General features: G+C 34.2%; 1 protein-coding gene and 1 long non-coding RNA gene across 2 annotated transcripts; both read left to right on the top strand.

Annotated features, from left to right (window-relative positions):
- The first annotated feature begins 3,574 nt into the window (after positions 1-3,574).
- On the top strand, positions 3,575-4,014 carry LOC119069467. The gene is made up of 3 exons (XR_005086336.1): positions 3,575-3,685; positions 3,794-3,885; positions 3,945-4,014. It is a non-coding gene; the product is annotated as an uncharacterized LOC119069467 (long non-coding RNA).
- A 7,765-nt stretch (positions 4,015-11,779) lies between these two features.
- On the top strand, positions 11,780-12,908 carry LOC119069475. Its single transcript, XM_037173528.1, has 2 exons — positions 11,780-12,029; positions 12,100-12,908. The coding sequence occupies exon 2, from the start codon at positions 12,100-12,102 to the stop codon at positions 12,688-12,690; it is 591 nt and encodes a 196-aa protein (XP_037029423.1). The 5' UTR covers positions 11,780-12,029; the 3' UTR covers positions 12,691-12,908.
- The last annotated feature ends 5,843 nt before the right edge of the window (positions 12,909-18,751 follow it).

Consider the following 18,751-nt stretch of genomic DNA (forward strand, 5'->3'; position numbering starts at 1 on the left):
TTCTCTGCGAGAAAATAATGCTAAAGATCAATAACATTCAAGAACCGGATGATGGATACATAAGCAAAAAAAATGAAGACTATAAGTCGAAAATATAAGCACAATTTAATGATTATGTTAAATACGGCGCTAGGTAATACTGCAAAACATGTGTATACCACCAACACTAATATAGCAAGAAGATATTTTCAATTCTTTATTTGAATCAATAATGTAATCTTTATCTATGCCATTACATCGGCTTTTTTATGTTCTGACGAGCTCGGACAAAGAAAACAGTTTAAGCGAATGAATTGACCAAGAATGAATTTTGTGATCGTTCATCATTATTGTGAATTATTTCGACGGGCAGCACAGGCAATTTAAAATTTATTTAAGTTATACTTATCGATTGAGAATCTAATAAATTAGCACGTCTTTATGTATAATTGGGGACATTGAAGACATTCATTTGTTGATTTCAAACAATTTTGACCACTGAAATGAGCTCAGTACGTTTCGAACAGATAAAAATATGTTTTTTCTGTTTTGATGGTGAACGGGATGGAACACTGTTGTTCTCGGGATTTTTGTCATTGCCCCTTTTGAAGTTGGAAGGTAGTTAAGGAAATAGAACTAAGGATAGCATTTTCTGTAGATTTCCCTCCTTTAGGGAAAATGGAAAACTTCAACAGAGAGCTAACGGGAGGTAATAGTAATTTACATAACAAGAAATTAAACATGAAAAGTAGAGTTGTCGTGTGCATTTTGTTGAACCGGGGCGAAGCCGAGGTCAATGAACACACAAATATGAAACTTTTCATTTTTATGTAATGGATTTCTCATTCTTTTGAAACCTTAACAAAATTTCTTGTTTTCCCTAGGTAATAAGCCTCTTTCGACCCTAGGGAAAACAAAAGCATGTAATAGTAGATTACTATACCAGGTAACTAATTTGATATCTCGTATAACGATGAGTAAAAGTACCTCGGGCTGAAGTACCAGATACTTTTACTCATCGTGATACAAGATATCAAATTATTTCCCGAGTGCAGTATGCTATTTTAATTTACGAGGTGAAGTCTTTTACTTAGGAAGGAAATGGCCCTATTGACCTAGTAAAACAATAGTATTTTACATAAATTGGGTTTAAAAAGATGAAGAGCAGAGTTTTCGTGTGCACAATTCGTGTGAACTTTGTTGATCCGAGGCGAAGCCGAGGTCAATAAACACACGAAAACGAGACTTTTCATCTTTTTATGCTCAGTTATGTAATGGATTGCTGAGGGCTCCGAAAGAAGTGCTTGAAACATGAAAAGTACGGTTTTCGACGTATGTAGCATGTAAAGAGTATTTACATGTCCGTTCAAATTATGTTTTATGTACATATAGAACCGGATTCCTCGAGAACACATTCTCGTTTGAGTCAAAAGAGTTATTGGTAGCCGGTATGTAATATTTTAGTTATGTACTTCCATGTAGTGAACCAAGTTCTCTGCACTTATTTATCGTCACTTTGAGCAGACAACAACAGGTCGATTATTTTAGTTTCTAAAAATGAATATTTATTTATCAAAGAAAAAAGTCTCTTGACGTGTATTTCACACCCAGTGTGTCTACCGCCACGCATTTTCTAACATCTTCAAATAAGCTCAATTCATCCCAACTGTTCGACGTCCTGTTACAGTGGAAAAATGTGTCTCATGCGAACGTAAACTCCCACACATAACAAGAATGAAATAGAAAATGGAAAATCTACTCTACTGGTCCTCGTTTTTTTCGATATTTTTGTAGGATTTGTAACGCATTCTTAAATATTGTTTTCTGGTTTTATTGTTGCAACACACCATATAAATACGGCTGTCGATTTAAACAATTTTCAAACAGCTTCGTTTTTTTTGTTTCAAAGTAAAAAAGTTTCTAAATTGATTCCCATTCATTTATCGTTAACGTGTAGTGTGTGTATATAACTGTAGATATACGTCGTACACGATTGTGCTGTATAGGAGTCAGACTATAAATCATATGCAAAATGCTTTTTTTTACGCTAATGCTTCTCGTAATGAAATTCCATGATCTTCCTTGGTATTTAAGTATTTTAATTTAATTAGAAAACCTTTTTGTTACACATGAAAACATCACGTAACTTTTGCAGAAAATAAATGAATAAATAATTTAAAAAAAAAAAGAAAAAAGAATCTTGGCACATTCAAACAAAACTTACTTATCAATTATTGTCTTCTTCCTGCACGCGCGGCACTATTCTTTGCCTCTTTTTCTCTTAATTCTTTAATCTCACCCACCGTACCGAACATAACTTTTGCAGTTATTTGGGTGGTGGGTGCAGTACTGGTCTTATTAGCATTTTTCTCATTTTTATTGCTACTTGATGAGTAAGCATTAGTATACGGTGTATAATTATTATTTACATCACGACCGCAATTCCGACATTGATTCGACATTTCAACTTTTTGTTTTTGATTTTAATTTTTATTCGGTTTAGTTCTCAAAATATTTATTAAACAATTGTCGTTCGTTGGACTTTAATTTCAAAAGTTTTGTTTGTACCAAACAACTCATTCAAAATATACCGATCGTAATACGACAAATAAATATTTAAAAATAAATAAATTAACACACAAAAAAACAGCCAGAGATTTGAATTAATTTTCACATTAAACACAACTGAAAATCAGTTTTCTCAACTTGACGTTTAACTTTATGGATTTATTGATAAGTTTTGATGACTTATTTCGACAATGTATCACTGATTCACCGAAAATTCTATTCTTTAAGAGTTGATTCACCTTTACACACGGATTAAAATCTACTATAAATGTCTACTTTATTTCAGACTGTTCACTTGACTTACATTATTGCATTCGAATTATAAATTACACTTCTAATAATAAACGTTACAAAGTCTTTCTCTCACGATATGTGGGGAGGATGTGTATGTCGGAGAGTAAAAACGTTTCTCGACTTATGAATATTTATGAATTCCGTCCGAAACAAACATGAACATGTCGTACGCTGAATAGGCGTACATAAGTGTAAGATGTTCCCAATCTAAACCAGAATGTCATACTAAAGTATAAATTAAATCAAAACGAAAGCCAATCACACACGAAAAAATGAAAATAAATAAATAATGCGTTGAGGACCTCTTTATGCTGCGAGACCTGCAGAATTTGTAATATACTCTTGCTCATTTACAGTGTAAGTTATTTTCATTTTTGATTCACTCATTCATATGTAATGAAAGAGTTGCCGAACGAGAAGTAAGAGAGACCTACTTGCATAGTGATCTGCGGATTCAAACAAGTGTGTCAGTCAGCCAACAAATGACTTTATAAAATATGTTAGTCGATCTTGCTTTCTTTCTTCGTTTTTTTTTATTGTGCTCAGTTGTTTCAACATTTTTGTACATTTTTTTTTGTTTACACATAGGTAATTTGAGTTTGAGTGGGTTTTTTTTAAACTGTAGGTTCTGTATCGCATTATACGCCAATCACTTGAATATTTATATAGATATTTTTTTCGTATAAAGAAAACATTTTGGGTCACGTACTTACATATTAGATGATGCTGCGCGTATTGTACAACATATTGTAGAAGTAACGATGTCATATGTCGTTTAATTTAACATCAATGAACTTTCTTATAGCTGGATACATATACATATACCATACCAATACTTATAATGGTAAACTTTTTTTTTTGTATTTTCTTTTTATTGGAATATTTGCTTTCTACAACTTTTTGATTTGGGAATGTTTCTTTGATAACATACCAAGCATTATTCTGATTTCAGAAGAGGCAAAACAAAATTATAATTAGTTTTTACAAGCTGATGGCTTTGCGCCTTGTAGAACCTAAATTACCGTTAATGCGTCGTAAAATTTGGTAACTCGTGGGCGATCTTACTCGTAACTATGTTTGCTATTGATTCATTTTCACAACAGATAAAATCTAATAAAGAACCACAGCATCTAGATACATTAAATAACAAATGACGTTTATTATGGTTTTATGTAGCAACAAGCAACAAGTCGGTACTGCCAATGTTGAGTTCTGTTATTCATTTTCATTTTTTTCAATTTTCAAGTTTTTTTGTTTCTGAATCTTCTAGAAGAAATCGACGAAACATTGGAACAATTTTCCAATATGAGTATGATAAAGGTTAAGCATTACTCGGCTTAGATGTGAGAAAACTAGTCGACCTGATTCCCTTTCTTCATTTTTTAAATCGAAAATATTAAATCAAACGAGTTGTCAGGCATCAACTTAGGGTGGGCCGATTTTACCAACATAAAAATCCACATCCAACGGTGTGTGCAGCTGGAAGAAACTAACATCATTGAATGATGCCGCACACTTTTGAGTATCCCATGGATGACTAAAGTTCATATGAAAAACTGATTTTCAAATGCACGTGGGGGATACTCTAAATTGTGCGGAAACGAAAAAGTAATGATGCCACAAGTTTAGTTTCTTCCAGCTACACAAGCAGCTGGATGTGGATTTAAAGTTGGTAAAATCGACCCACCCTACAACATTATGAATAATTAAATTGAAAACATATTGCAAATGATTCCAGCTGCAGATCGGCTTCGTGAGTACCAGAATAATTGGGACTACACTAAGCGAGTCAAGATTTTTAACGAGTTGATAGTCATCAGTCAACCGATAGACAGTCAGTCTTAGACACAGCACGAATGCTTGCATCACCAACAACCGAATCTTCAAAGTGGTTGCAAGCAATTCCATCTTCCAAATTGGGCATACTCATGGACAACAACACCATTCGAATAGAAATTGCTACCGTTTACGCGGTAGAATGTGCCTTTGGATATGTGGTGTCAAGGCTGAACGAAACGGCCTTCATGTTCTATCCTGTATAAGAAGCGCTAGCAGATTCCCAGACACGGATATCATTTTTTTTTCGGGCCAAGAATAAGTCGAAAAGAAGAGGTTCGTCCCGACGGTGCGGCGTGACAATTATACCTCGGCAATGCGAAAAGTATTTGCTATGGCACGCAACAGTTACCGATACGCTGACGCCTTCAAATATCCAAATGTCAACTACACAAGTAAGGTAAGCTGCAGGCAAAGCAGACCCCCATAAACACAATCATTATCTCGAGCTGAAACGAAATTATATATTTTCTCGATTGCCTTTGAAACACTTGATCTTATGGGAAAAGAGACACATCTAAAATTGACAAAAGATAAGTTGGCGTGTCTTGCTTGCGTGACTGACATAGAACTGTACAAAGTTTAAGAAAAGAGGACATCACTCTACCGACAAATCAGTTTTATCAATCATTTCCCGCATCTCACTAGTTTCGACAAAACTAACGGAATCAAAGCTCTCATTATAAAAAACGACCGTTTGCTAGTTGGCCTGTCCATGTGATTCTGATTATGCAAAACGATTATGTTATCTTTATCTGAACTATCTCAGCCCTCAGTGATAAAACCATTTTGTACACAGACACAATGTTACGTATACAAATCGTTAAAAGCCACATAATCCGTTAAATTATTAATGTCGTAGCTTACCTAAATCAAAAAGAGTATGCTTAAACGTGAGTAGTGGTTAGAAAAACTTTCAGTATTCCAATTGCAAGTCTATTTTTCATGAGTGATTGCAAATTTGTACGAAATTCCAATGCATTTTCAATTTTTCCATTTTAAAATGTCTCCATCAACTCCACTTGCTGGTAGATTCAAATCTCGCAAAAATAGAGGGAATGAAATAATTCTGAGTGCCATGCATAGTGGAAATAGTTTAAACAGTTTAACACATTCCAATAATTTGGGAAGTAAAACACAGATTTTATTGAATTGTAGGCGGTTTCAAAATTAAACTAGTCGAATATGCGAAATATGGAAAGCTTTCAAAAGTTCTGATCTTCGCTCCAGGTGGCAATTATAGAAAATACCATGTATGTAATGATAATTCTTAAAAAATTCAATATTTTCAAATGCAGTCGATAAATTTTAAAAAGGACAAACTTAGTGAGAGTCAGATGGTGTGAGACCAGAAGTTAGTTTGAATTCCTGTCTTTTGTTTTAAACTGATTTAAAATCTTTTACTTCATTTGTTGAACGTGTTTTTTGAGATCGCATTAACCAGAGCTTTATTACTGAAGTAGTTATCGACAAGTATTAGTTTAGAAAACGGACTTATCCATAAATATGGATAGAAGACTTTAGAACAGTAATTGTGCTATAATTTAAAAGGTTATCTACACTGTATTCCGCGCGATAATTATTATGGAATGTTAAAATTAAATGACTTAAAAAAACACATTCTGATCCTGTCAATATCAATCCAGGAGCGAATAGAAAACGTATTATTTAAAGAAGAATCTCGAATCAGAATTCTCGAACTCAACTGCCATTTGTCTGATGTTGTCTAGTTGAAATGGATACGATTGAGTTTAACAAAAAAATGAGTTTTTAATGAACAGATTGTGACCACACTGAGCGAAATTCGTACATGCTATTCGTATATCATTCGTGCCCCCTGTTAAAAAGTCTGGTAAGGTAGTTATACAGCCGGCTCGAATATAATACGTAGGAGAAGTATTTCTCGTCCACAAAGATTTAAAAATATGAATTTTATTGAATTCATCTACGGTAGACACCATATTAACAACTTATAGTAGTTATTATGCATTTTAGCAGCTATTGGTAACAAATATCTCAAATTAAAAATCGACTTCTTTGGGAATTGAACCGGGTACCTCCGGATCATGAGCCAACGGTCTTTCTAATGTTGCAGTACAGTAGTGTTGGTTGACATTTCTTATTGTTGTGGCGTACCATATACGTGTGTGGCGTATAAGTTACGCAGAGCACGTTATAAAGTATCGCACATAAATGTCGTTTTTTAACATAATTGAATTTAAGTCGACTTGATGGCAAGACAGTTATGTATTATAATCAATTTTAGATAATTTCAACTTAAACAACTTTCTGATGTGATTGCGAAATAAAACTACTTCACAAAAAATGAAAGTATTTTGTCGAGAATTTCTTTAATTTACTAATTTACTCGTTGATTTTCTTCGTGTTAAGAAATATAAATAAAGGGATATTATATTCTACAGATAAATTAATTCAAAACTATAGTGTTTATCGATCATTTATCATTTTCTATCGGTAGTTTATTACTTTCCATCGGTAATTCATTATTTTCTATCGGTAGTTCATCATTTTCTATCGATACTTTTATTTTTTCTATCGGCAGTTTATAATACTTAATTTTAATGGTCCATTGTTGTTATCGATTAGTCAAACATAAATTTTTAGTGCTCAAGATTTTTTAGATAATACGAAAAATATACGTTGAACATACTATCCCACTCTTAAGTTATTCACATTCCACGTACATCACTACAATACGTAGCACATGAATGTTCAAATCTGACAATCGAAATACGTAACTACGTTGCCAACGTGTCCCACGTATAGAGAACATTGTCCGTGTATCATATATGTCAATGATGTATATTATACCGTTCCGATTATTTTTCTGGGTGCATGGCAGAGTAAAATAAACCAGGCAGTAGCGGTTCATTTTCGAAACGTCAAATAAGGGACCTAATACACTGTATGAAAATGAACTCAAACGAACACTGACATAAATTAAAAAATTTTGTTCGCAAAAAATATAGTGCTACTACATTATTCAGGTCCCTTGCCTAATCAGCGCTCCTGTCTGGTTAACTTTACTCTGTCGTGATTATGGCGCTTCTTAGTTGATCACGAAGAAAGTGACAGCAAAATTTTCTTATGAGGAGCCATCGAACTAGAAGAAAACATTTCGTGTACACCAAAAATTTTATGGAAGAAGTCTACTGAACCATGAACCAGAACCATACAAATTTCGCAGCCTTGGTGACTGACTGCCTTAACTTGACCCTGTCAGAACCTTTTTAATTGAAATTGGTCAATTCAGGGACTAACTTAAGGATTCTTCTGTAGGTGTGAATTTGACCAAATTGCGCAGAAATTACTAGTTTAGAGGCGCAAGAAAACCAATTTCATAAGTTGCTGATATTTTTTTTAATGAAATGCCAACGTGATATTCGCTGTCAGGTTTAGATTGTTTGTAAATATCGAGGGCACCATCACTAAAGGGCATAACTTCAGCATCTCTGGAACTCTGGGACTCGAATTCCAACGGCGCAGGCGCTGGTGGGAATTCAAGAGGCGTGTGTGGGAACTTTCCCACTCACTATGTTCCTTAGGTTAGTCCCTTCAACTCTAGTGAACACATTGCTTGTATAACTGACAAAAACTGATTCCGATAGAATCAATCATTTAACCTTTCACAGACGGCGGCAAGCATATCAGAAGTTATTCTTTCGGATCTATTACTTAATTTGATCGAAGTACTTTCAAAAGACTGGTTTAAAATCTTTTACGTGATACTGCAATGAAAATTGCGCTTCGCTCATATGAAATGTGCATTTACATTTCCTATTCACAGTACGTGGGTCAAAATAGTAAGTAAGTAGAGTTAGAATACCGCCCTCTCCTTCTACTATTACTTCATTTGTTGAACGTGCTTTTTCAGACCGCATTTGCCAGAGCTTTATTATTCCTGAAGTAGTTTTCGATAACAGCTGATCATAGAGTATAACTCTATGCAGCTGATAGCTGTGCGTAACAGGGTAACGTTTCTATTACTGTCAATAAAAAAAAATCCACCGACAATTATCTATCTCAATTACATCTCCAAGGCGTCAAGTCCGAATTTGTCCTTTTAATATTTTCACCACATGGTCACCGAAAATAAGATTTTTCATGGCCATTAATCGTATTAATCAATTTATTTCGACTCGAAAATACACAACTGAAATGTGATCCTACACACGTATTTCTATTACAAACGTAATTGTTGTCCAAAAATAAATATTTTAATAGAGTGGAAATGTCCTTTATAGCCATATTCGTATTATAATATAAATATATAAACAATATACTCTCCAAACCCACGATTTATATTTCCCTGAATTGTGTATGCAGTTTCATGTGTGTACCGACAATATATCTATATAAGTAGTTTTGTGGTTGTCGTGGGTATTATCTTCCTTGATATAATAGAAAAGTTTGAACAAAACAGAAACTTATCTCTTGATCTTTACTGTATACGTTCTACTGGCCTCCCCAACTATATTCGGTTTCTTCAGGAGAAAGGAACAGAGAAAAAAATCACTTTGCTGTATATTGTTGTCTGATATTTGCTGTGAGTATAATAAAAAGGACTTTAATTGGCAAACAGAATTAAAACTTTTATATTTGTATTAAGATTTAACTGTCGCCATTATCATTATATTATACAGTTATTATGTGTTACAGTGGTTCAAACATATTTATTGTATGTGCAAATAATCGATTTTATATCGTTAAATTTATCCGGCACATAAAAACTCTATTAATTGTCGATATTGTTGCCGCTGGTAATTGAATGTGTCTTTTTATTAGGTTTGTAAATTAAATTATTGTTGCTATTATGTTGTTTGCTTGATTGATGAACATTTTCTTAAATACTTCTTAAAAAGTTGTTTGAACTACTTAAGACGTTATATGACGAATTAACGAATGCCTCTGGCTAAACGCTTCATTGATCCGAAGGTTGTGCAAAAACAAACGTTTTCATAAAACTGAAGCATAATGACGTTGTAATGTAATCGCAATTGTTTCAATTTGGACAATCAGAAACGGAACCAATCAATTTGTGGTTGATTAGAATGGAAACCACAGAAAATAACTGATCTTTTCCTCTATCAATAAAATCATTTAAGCTTACCTTTCGATCTTTCGAGTACTTAAGACGTAATGCTGCAAGTGCAATAAGTCTAGACATTTTACCGGTATATTGTCAAGAAGTGATAAACGTTACGTTTTTTCAGTGCTGCCATTAAAATTAAATGAAATTTAAAACTCAAAAAATACGCGTTCTGCAAACTTAAAATTATGTACCTCACTGAGGATGGCATATTGGCGGATAGAATACAGCCTTGACTTCGCTAGTAGTGTTGTTTAAGATTCAATTTTGATGACAGCACTGAAAAACCATTACGTAATCTATGAATGGTCCCGAAGTGTGTAGTTGAAGGTGTAAAAAATTAGATTTTGTCAGATCAAAAACAGAAACGTCCAGAAGTGTCTCTTAGCAAAAATTGCAGAAAATTAATGTAAAGGCGTACCTCAATGTCAGTTTTACGAATTGAGCTTATTTATTAGAAAATTTGCAATTTAAAATTTATTCTGAAATTTTTCTTACATGACCAGTAACGGTCGTAATATTTTATCAACAGCTTCAAACCGTTCTTGTTGTCGCATTATTTCAACAAGGTGATATAATCCTACAACCCCATATCTTTCACCTAAACGACTTTATGCCGGTTCGTTACAATATTTTCATTTCGTTCTCTCCTTTTTATTCGTTTGAAGTTATACAAATTGGAACATTATTCATTCGACAATGATTATTATTTACGAGTTTGAGGACCACGGAATCCTACGGAACACTAATAGAGATAACAGTAACGAAATTTACTTTGATTATGTTTTGATGTTGTATTCACGGTTCGGTATACGATACGTACATAATTCGATTATGTAGCTTTCGAACATTGTGCATGTTTGGTTAACAGTATTTTAATTACAATATAGTACTATAGCTAGAACGTTGGATTTATGTAGGATGAAATAGTGTAGAATATTGGTGGCATATTGTTGTGAGGGAAGAAACTAGAAAAACGATTTCTGTTATGAAAACTATTTGGAAAACAACTACACGGAATACCTTTCAAAATTCAAAATTTCCATTAAATATTTTTTTTTTCTAGGTTTAAAAAATAAAAAGAAAATCCCACAAAAACCTCTAAAGAGGAATAAATGACGCAGTTCCGATCTTTTCCAACTTCCAAAAAATCTGACATCACTGTTGTTGACGCTTTCTGCGAGAGTACGCAAAAAAATTTGATCAAGAAAATTTGGACTGTAAAACTTTTGAACAAAAATTTTACAATTTTTTTTTATTTCGCGTGGCAGCTGTTGAGGAACACACTTCTCAGAAATTGTATCTGCCACATGCGACGCAGATCTTTTTGGTAAAATTTTTGTTGAAAAGTTTTAAAGTCAAAACTTTCTTGATCAACTTTTTTTTTTTGTGTTTTCGCTTCGCTCGTTTGATAACATCACATCTAGTGACAAAAACTATTACTTTTCGAAACTAGTCGCATAAATTACTATTTCTTGCACATTTGTTTGTGTGTAATAATCTTCCACATGACCATATTATATACACATGGAAGGAACAGTTTAAACACGGCAGAGTAAAGTTAACCAGGCAGGAGTGGACGTTTGACAAGGGACCTGAATAATCTAGTAGCCCCATATTTTTTGCGAATAAAATTTTTCAATTTATGTCATTGTTCATTTGAGATCATTTTCATATAGTGTATTAGGTCCCTTATTTGACGTTTCGAAAATGAACCGCTCCTGCCTGGTTTATTTTACTCTGCCGTGACGATACGTATTCGTCGTAAGAATCTCTTCGTTTTGAATGTAAAAAACACGATTATTTCGTGGCAAATTCTTTGATAGTAAAAATAAGTGATATACTGATGAATCCATTTTATCGCCACGCCTATGTTTGAGTGCTGTTTGTCATATTTTATGAAATTGTACATGTTTTCGAATCGAATATGTTGCAAGCAAAACAAAATCTTCTGACAGCTTCATTCAAACTAATCATTGGAGATAAGGTTATCTTTTACAACTGGTTCCAAGGGGGAAACTACAAGCGGAATTAATAGAATAGATGGTGCAGTTTTCGGAGTCAATTTTAATTTAGTGGAATTTTTCGAATATTTGAAACGTACATAAAATTGTGGAAATCTACTTTGTTGGACACACTTTTTCCTAGCGACTTTCCCCTATATTCCATAGGCTTTTGCTTCATTCGCAACAAAACATTTCTACTATCTACACACGTCCCTGAGTATCGCAAAATCTCCAAGGTAAAATTTTTGCTTAAATTCGAATCTAGCCATAATTGACACTTACCATTCGAATGATATTTCTTGTCAGATGGAAAATTCCAACAACAAACAGCAAACGGAAGACAACTCCATCCACAAAACGCATGACCTCAGCGCACTATGGGACAAACACTGCGAATACGAATTTGTCATCCGTGACGCTGCTGCAACGATGTCGACAATGGTGCCTGAACCGTATGTCAATCACATTCCTACTATGACTGGCGGAGTCGGCGCAAAAGAATTGTATCGATTCTACGAACATCACTTCATCCACGGAAATCCGGATGACATGGAAATGATACCTATTTCACGTGTGGTCGGAACGGATCGCGTTGTCGATGAAATGCTATGCTGTTTCACTCATAATCGTGAAATTGATTGGATGTTGCCTGGAATCGCACCGACCGGCGCTTATGTGAAGATTCCGCTCGTGGCTATAGTTACGTTTCGTGATGGAAAACTTTGCAATGAACACATCTATTGGGACCAGGCTTCAGTACTGGTACAAATTGGGCTTTTGGATGGTACAAATTTGCCAGTGGCTGGAGCTGAAACGGCGAATAAATTGCTGGACAAAAATCTTCCTTCAAATACTCTAATGAAACGTTGGGCTGATAGTGCTGCGGACGAGAATTGAATTGAATTGTACGGTTAAAATTTGTTATAAAGGTAACGATTGTAGAAAATTATGAAAAAAATAAAATTCGCAGATCGGATTCGGATTCAGATTCGGATAAGATTACATGACCTACACCGAGCCACACGTACAGATTGTATCTGTGCCACTGTCTGGGAACAGATTTCAGAATTAAAGGAGATACTGTTCTAGACCACTATTGGCAGAGAAAATTAAGTCACTGTGATAAAAGAAGCTGTATGAACGAAGAAAGCAAGTGTAATTCATTTACAGTATTCATAAGTATTTATAAACAAAAATAATGATACTTAAAACGCCTCATTAGAGATTTTGCATTTACCTCGATTTATAATTATATTCGTCTCAAGCATATAGGAAATTATGTGCACAGTGTACCTAATTTTACCTAATTCCAGACAATAATTTATTGGTTGGGTGTACGTAATTTCGAATCTGTAAACGAGTCATACTTTAGGGTAGAAATTGATAGATGAAACCAAGGGAAGGTCGAACAAAATTCGGTACGATGGATCGGTAACTATACGCTCGAAAGTGTGGGCTAAAAAATTCACATTGCATAAGTACACACAGTAATATTTTTTGTTTTATTTCCGACGCTAGCTACCAACCCACTCAGCCACAATTTATAAATCATAAAACACCTTTCTAGAGTTTGCACAGAAATAAATGTTGACATTGGCCTAGAATTGCAGGAAAAAAGTGATCGCAGCGAAACGAACGAAAACGAACTTTAAGAGACGGCAAAAAAGAGATGCTAACATTAGAGTTTAGTGGTAGAAGAGACACTAAAAAGAAACCTAAAGTTAAAAAAAAAACTCTGAACACATAGGTGACAGCACGCCCAAGAAATGGCCAAACGAGATCTACAACGAAATCTACAAGTAGTAATGTTACTGGTCCACATTTTACCGGCACTGAAAAAAAAGGTTCACAAAACAACCCAATATTATGTCCGTGCTTCCATTTTTTTAAACGAGTGGGGATGTTGTATGAGGTAGCACGTAAAGTACTTTTTTTTCGGAAAATTCAGGATCTAAAATTAGAAAAAATCTACTCATCATTGTATCCTGCTTGTTTCGAGTGCTGTATGAAGATTACTAGGACAATATAAAATTTCCTTCACAACAATGAATTTATGGAACTACATGAACTTAACCTTGTTCTGTGAACTATTCTACGGAAATAGAGTATATCAAATAGAGCTACAGGCAGAATCTTTACGAAATAAGATTCTTTCTAATACGGTGTACAAGGGTGTCAGTATGTGAAGTACAAGATTTTCTTTTTTTATTCTTACCAACCAGGACATATTTGTAGGACTGGACTCACTCAAAGATATCGCACTTAGGTAGTAAATTATATACAACGCCGAAAAAGACATTTTCTGAAAAAAAGTGCGTGGGCACTTGGAAGTTAAAAACTGTTCGAAAAATATCGTTCTTGGAACTTTTGTATGATGTTGTATGATACAACTACACGGTGGGGTTGAACAAAACTTAAATAGAGTCGCGAGACCACCTCTGATTTTTCTTCATGTTCTTATTGAGGGACTCGAGTACTATCAGGAACCACATTCAGTTCGCAGATCCTTCCAGCTGTTTCGGAGAACGGGCACTCATGACTCATGGCCGTGCGGGACCGACGAGTCAATTTGAATACAGATTGTTATCGCAACGGATAGAGTGACTAATTCCAAGCTAATTAGTGTTAAAAAACTTCCTTTGAAATTTCGACATTTTTAAATGGTGATGTGTCCAAAATGAAGAGAGTTTGAAACTCTTTAAATGGCGATATTAGTAGAGGATTCCATGCTCTATTAAACACCGAGAATGGATTTTACAAAATTTGTCTGAATTGTACAATATTTAAAAAAAATGTATTTTCATCATCCTCGGCGAAACGTGATTTTCAGGTAGACCCCACTTGCAACAAAACAATAATGCCCGATCAGCCTGCAGTCTAAGCTTTACAACGATACCAAACTTGCCATACCAGCCCTCTTCAAGTGCCCGTTCCTTTAGGATGAGTGGAATTGTTAGCCATTCTTCATAAATAAGTGGTTTGAGTTATTTAAAGCAATTCTTACGTGTATCTGGAGTCGGGTAAAGCTGACTTCGCTAGCCGTTAGAGGAAATCTACCACAACAACATGTGGAAATCAGCTTTAACTGACTCCAGATAAACGTAATTAATGTAAGAATTGCTTTAAATAACTCAAACCAGTTATTTGTGCCAAAATCAAAGCCCTATCAATGTTAGTATCTGTACTTGTAAGCTAAATTGCATCGAGAATTTTTGAATAATAGTAGATATTTATGTAATTCCCTTGACTGAAAGTCAGGGTCTTACGCCAGAAAATACCGAAAAATGTCTGTAACCATACATGTACACTTTGATTGAAAATGTATGAAATGTTATGAAAAACGTTAATGTCTGTAACCGTTTTTTTCTTGTGGGCAGGATAACTCGAGTAATTCTTAACCAATTTCAACAATTTTTTTTTTAATCGATGTGGAATTAAATTCTCGAGGCTAAGTTCGAAGATGAGCCATGTGGGATTAAGAATCTGGAAGTTATTCCAGAAAAACCTGATTTTACACTGTTGATAACTTCTCTATTAAATACGATACGATTACTTTGATGAAATTTGATTTTTTTTGGATGTGTGTGTAAATCATGTGAATTTGTTTTCGCCAACGATTGATATTAGAATTTATGGTAGACTATCAACTTGATAGTTGACTATCAACTTGTGAAATGTTATGAAAAACGTTAAATGTCTGTAACCGTTTTTTCTTGTGGGCAGGATAACTCGAGTAATTCTTAACCAATTTCAACAAATTTTTTTTTTATCGATGTGGAATAAAATTGTCGAGGCTAAGTTCGAAGATGAGCCATGTGGGATTAAGAATCTGGAAGTTATTCCAGGAAAACCTGATTTTACACTGTTGATAATTTCTCTATTAAATACGATACGATTGCTTTGGTGAAATTTGATTTTTTTAGGGTGTGTGTAAATCATTTGAATTTGTTTTCGCCAACGAATTATACTAGGTCCCACCTTTTGGGCGGGTCAGGTCCCTTGACTGATAATTTTTTTCAATATCTTTTTGATCATTTTCATTGTTGAACTTCCGAAGCATCACTGATACAAATGCCTACATTTGATCCTAATTTATTTTTACATATGCTGTATTCCTAAAAAAATTGTCAAATTTAGAACATTAATATATCGATTACTCTATACATTACAACAAAATTCTTCAAAAAATCTTTGAACGTAAGACCGAATGATCTTTGAGTTCTTATGTTTCTTATAAATTTGCAGCAAGATTTTCAATCAACCAATCAAACTCGTATGAGCTATGTATTATTCTGTTTGATTGCCATTTTGTCGAATTGAATCAGAGTAGATGCGAAGTTTAACGAATATGGAACGATGAGAGGCCTTTTCACTTTGGTAAAAAATTTAAAAAAAAACCCATTTCGTAGAAGGATGAATTCCCTGGGAACGAACAAAACGCCTTCTCATTACATTTCGTAGAAGGATGAATTCCCTAGGAACGAACAAAACGCCTTCTCGCGACATGTACCACATTTCATTTGAAAGCAGGCATTTTTCTGCCGTAAGACAGTAAAAACATCTTTCTTTGGTATTTAGTAGACGGATTTTTGTTAGTCAACTATCAGATTTGTTAGTCAACTATCAGATTTGTTAGTCAACTATCAGATTTGTTAGTCAACTATCAAATTTGTTAGTCAACTATCAAGTTGTTAGCAGTTCACTAACAAGAGATGTTTACCGGTTAGAGGCTGGGCATGTACTGACGAAATTTTTCTTCCTATTTGTTTCATGCACATCATCGAAAACATACTTATACGATTTACACACACTACGCAACAAATTCAAATTTCATCAAAGTAATCTTTTTCGATTGAGGCTATAATCAACAGTGTAAAATCCTGTTTTTATGGCATAGCTTCCAGATCCTTCGTCCCACATAGCCCATCTTCGAACTTAGCGTTGGTATTTTACTTCCACATATTTAAAAAAAAATCGTGCCTTGAACGATTTTTTGTTACCCAGATTAAACGTTTTTCATGCCATTTCATACATTTTCAAGCACAGTAAACTTTTTTGTTACCCACATATTTCGGTATTTTCTGGTGTAAGACCCTGACTTTCAGTCAAGGGAATAACCGCAGCTCGTGTGAATTACAACCCTCGCTTCGCTCCACAAACTTTAGTCGTCGTAGTTGTCTAATGTTTGGTTTGCTTTGGCCGCAAACTTATCGCTCGTCCGAGCTGTCTAATATTGCAATACGACACTGCAACTCTTGTGAATTACGACACTCGCTTCGCTCGGGCCGCAAACTTCACACTCGTCAGAGTTGTCTAATAATAAGTTTTAGTCTAATCGCAAACTTCTCGCTCGTCCGAGCTGTCTAATATTGCAATACGATACCGCAACTCGTGTGAATTACAACCCAGGCTTCGCTCCGCAAACTTCAGTCGTCGTAGTTGTCTAATGTTTGGTTTGCTTTGGCCGCAAACTTAACGTTCGTCCGAGCTGTCTAATATTGCAATACGATACTGCAACTCGTGTGAATTACGACCCTCGCTTCGCTCGGGCCGCAAACTTCACACTCGTCAGAGTTGTCCAATATTAGGTTTGATCTAATATCAAACTTATCGCTCGTCCGAGCTGTCTAATATTGCATTACGATACCGTAACTCGTCGAAGTTGTCTAATGTTAGAATTGCTTGACTTTTGTAATACTATATACTCACTGTAGTGTATATGTAATTTTAGGTATATGCTGCTTGTTAATTAATAAAATATAAAATAGCAATTATCAAATACCAATTATCGAAAATCAACTATATTGTTCATTTATTACATTTCTATTTTTTGGCATAACTTCCGAAGCGTTGATCACACATAGCTTATCGTCGAACTTAGCCTCAGGAAATCCCATTCCTCGTCGATTAAAAAAAAAATCATCAAAATCGGTTATGAATTACTCAAGTTATCGTGGTGACAAAAAAAAAATAGGTTACAAACAATTACGTTTTTCTTCACATTTCATACAATTATCAAAAATTAAAAAGTATCACATTTTCGTTTTCAATAGGTAAAACACACATAAAACAAAAATGTGATACTTTTTAATTTTTGATAATTGTACATTGTTAGGCGACAAACATTTTATGGTATTAGATCATAGATCATTAGATCGATGTGTACTCTTTATAAGATGATTCTGGAGTGACAAAAGACATAGCTAATGCGTTCTTTTTATACATAAATTCATAATTGATATTCAAATAGCCAACTATCAAATTTGATAGTCAACTGTCGAATTTGATAGTCAACTATCAAGCAAGTTGATAGTCAACTGTCAAATTTGATAGTCAATTATCAAGTTGATTGTATACCATCAATTCTAATATAATTCGTTGGCGAAAACAAATTCAAATGATTTACACACACCCTAAAAAAATCAAATTTCACCAAAGCAATCGTATCGTATTTAATAGAGAAATTATCAACAGTGTAAAATCAGGTTTTCCTGGAATAACTTCCAGATTCTTAATCCCACATGGCTCATCTTCGAACTTAGCCTCGACAATTTAATTCCACATCGATAAAAAAAAAATTTGTTGAAATTGGTTAAGAATTACTCGAGTTATCCTGCCCACAAGAAAAAACGGTTACAGACATTTAACGTTTTTCATAACATTTCACAAGTTGATAGTCAACTATCAAGTTGATAGTCTACCATAAATTCTAATATCAATCGTTGGCGAAAACAAATTCACATGAATTTACACACACATCCAAAAAAAATCAAATTTCATCAAAGTAATCGTATCGTATTTAATAGAGAAGTTATCAACAGTGTAAAATCAGGTTTTTCTGGAATAACTTCCAGATTCTTAATCCCACATGGCTCATCTTCGAACTTAGCCTCGAGAATTTAATTCCACATCGATTAAAAAAAAAATTGTTGAAATTGGTTAAGAATTACTCGAGTTA

The sequence above is a fragment of the Bradysia coprophila genome (genome assembly GCF_014529535.1).
Source record: "Bradysia coprophila strain Holo2 chromosome X unlocalized genomic scaffold, BU_Bcop_v1 contig_35, whole genome shotgun sequence".
In the NCBI taxonomy this organism is placed as follows: Eukaryota; Metazoa; Arthropoda; class Insecta; order Diptera; family Sciaridae; genus Bradysia; species Bradysia coprophila.

Coding starts and splice junctions, on each gene's coding strand:
- LOC119069475 (XM_037173528.1), top strand. CDS start 12,100: ATGGAAAATTCCAACAACAAACAGCAAACGGAAGACAACTCCATCCAC.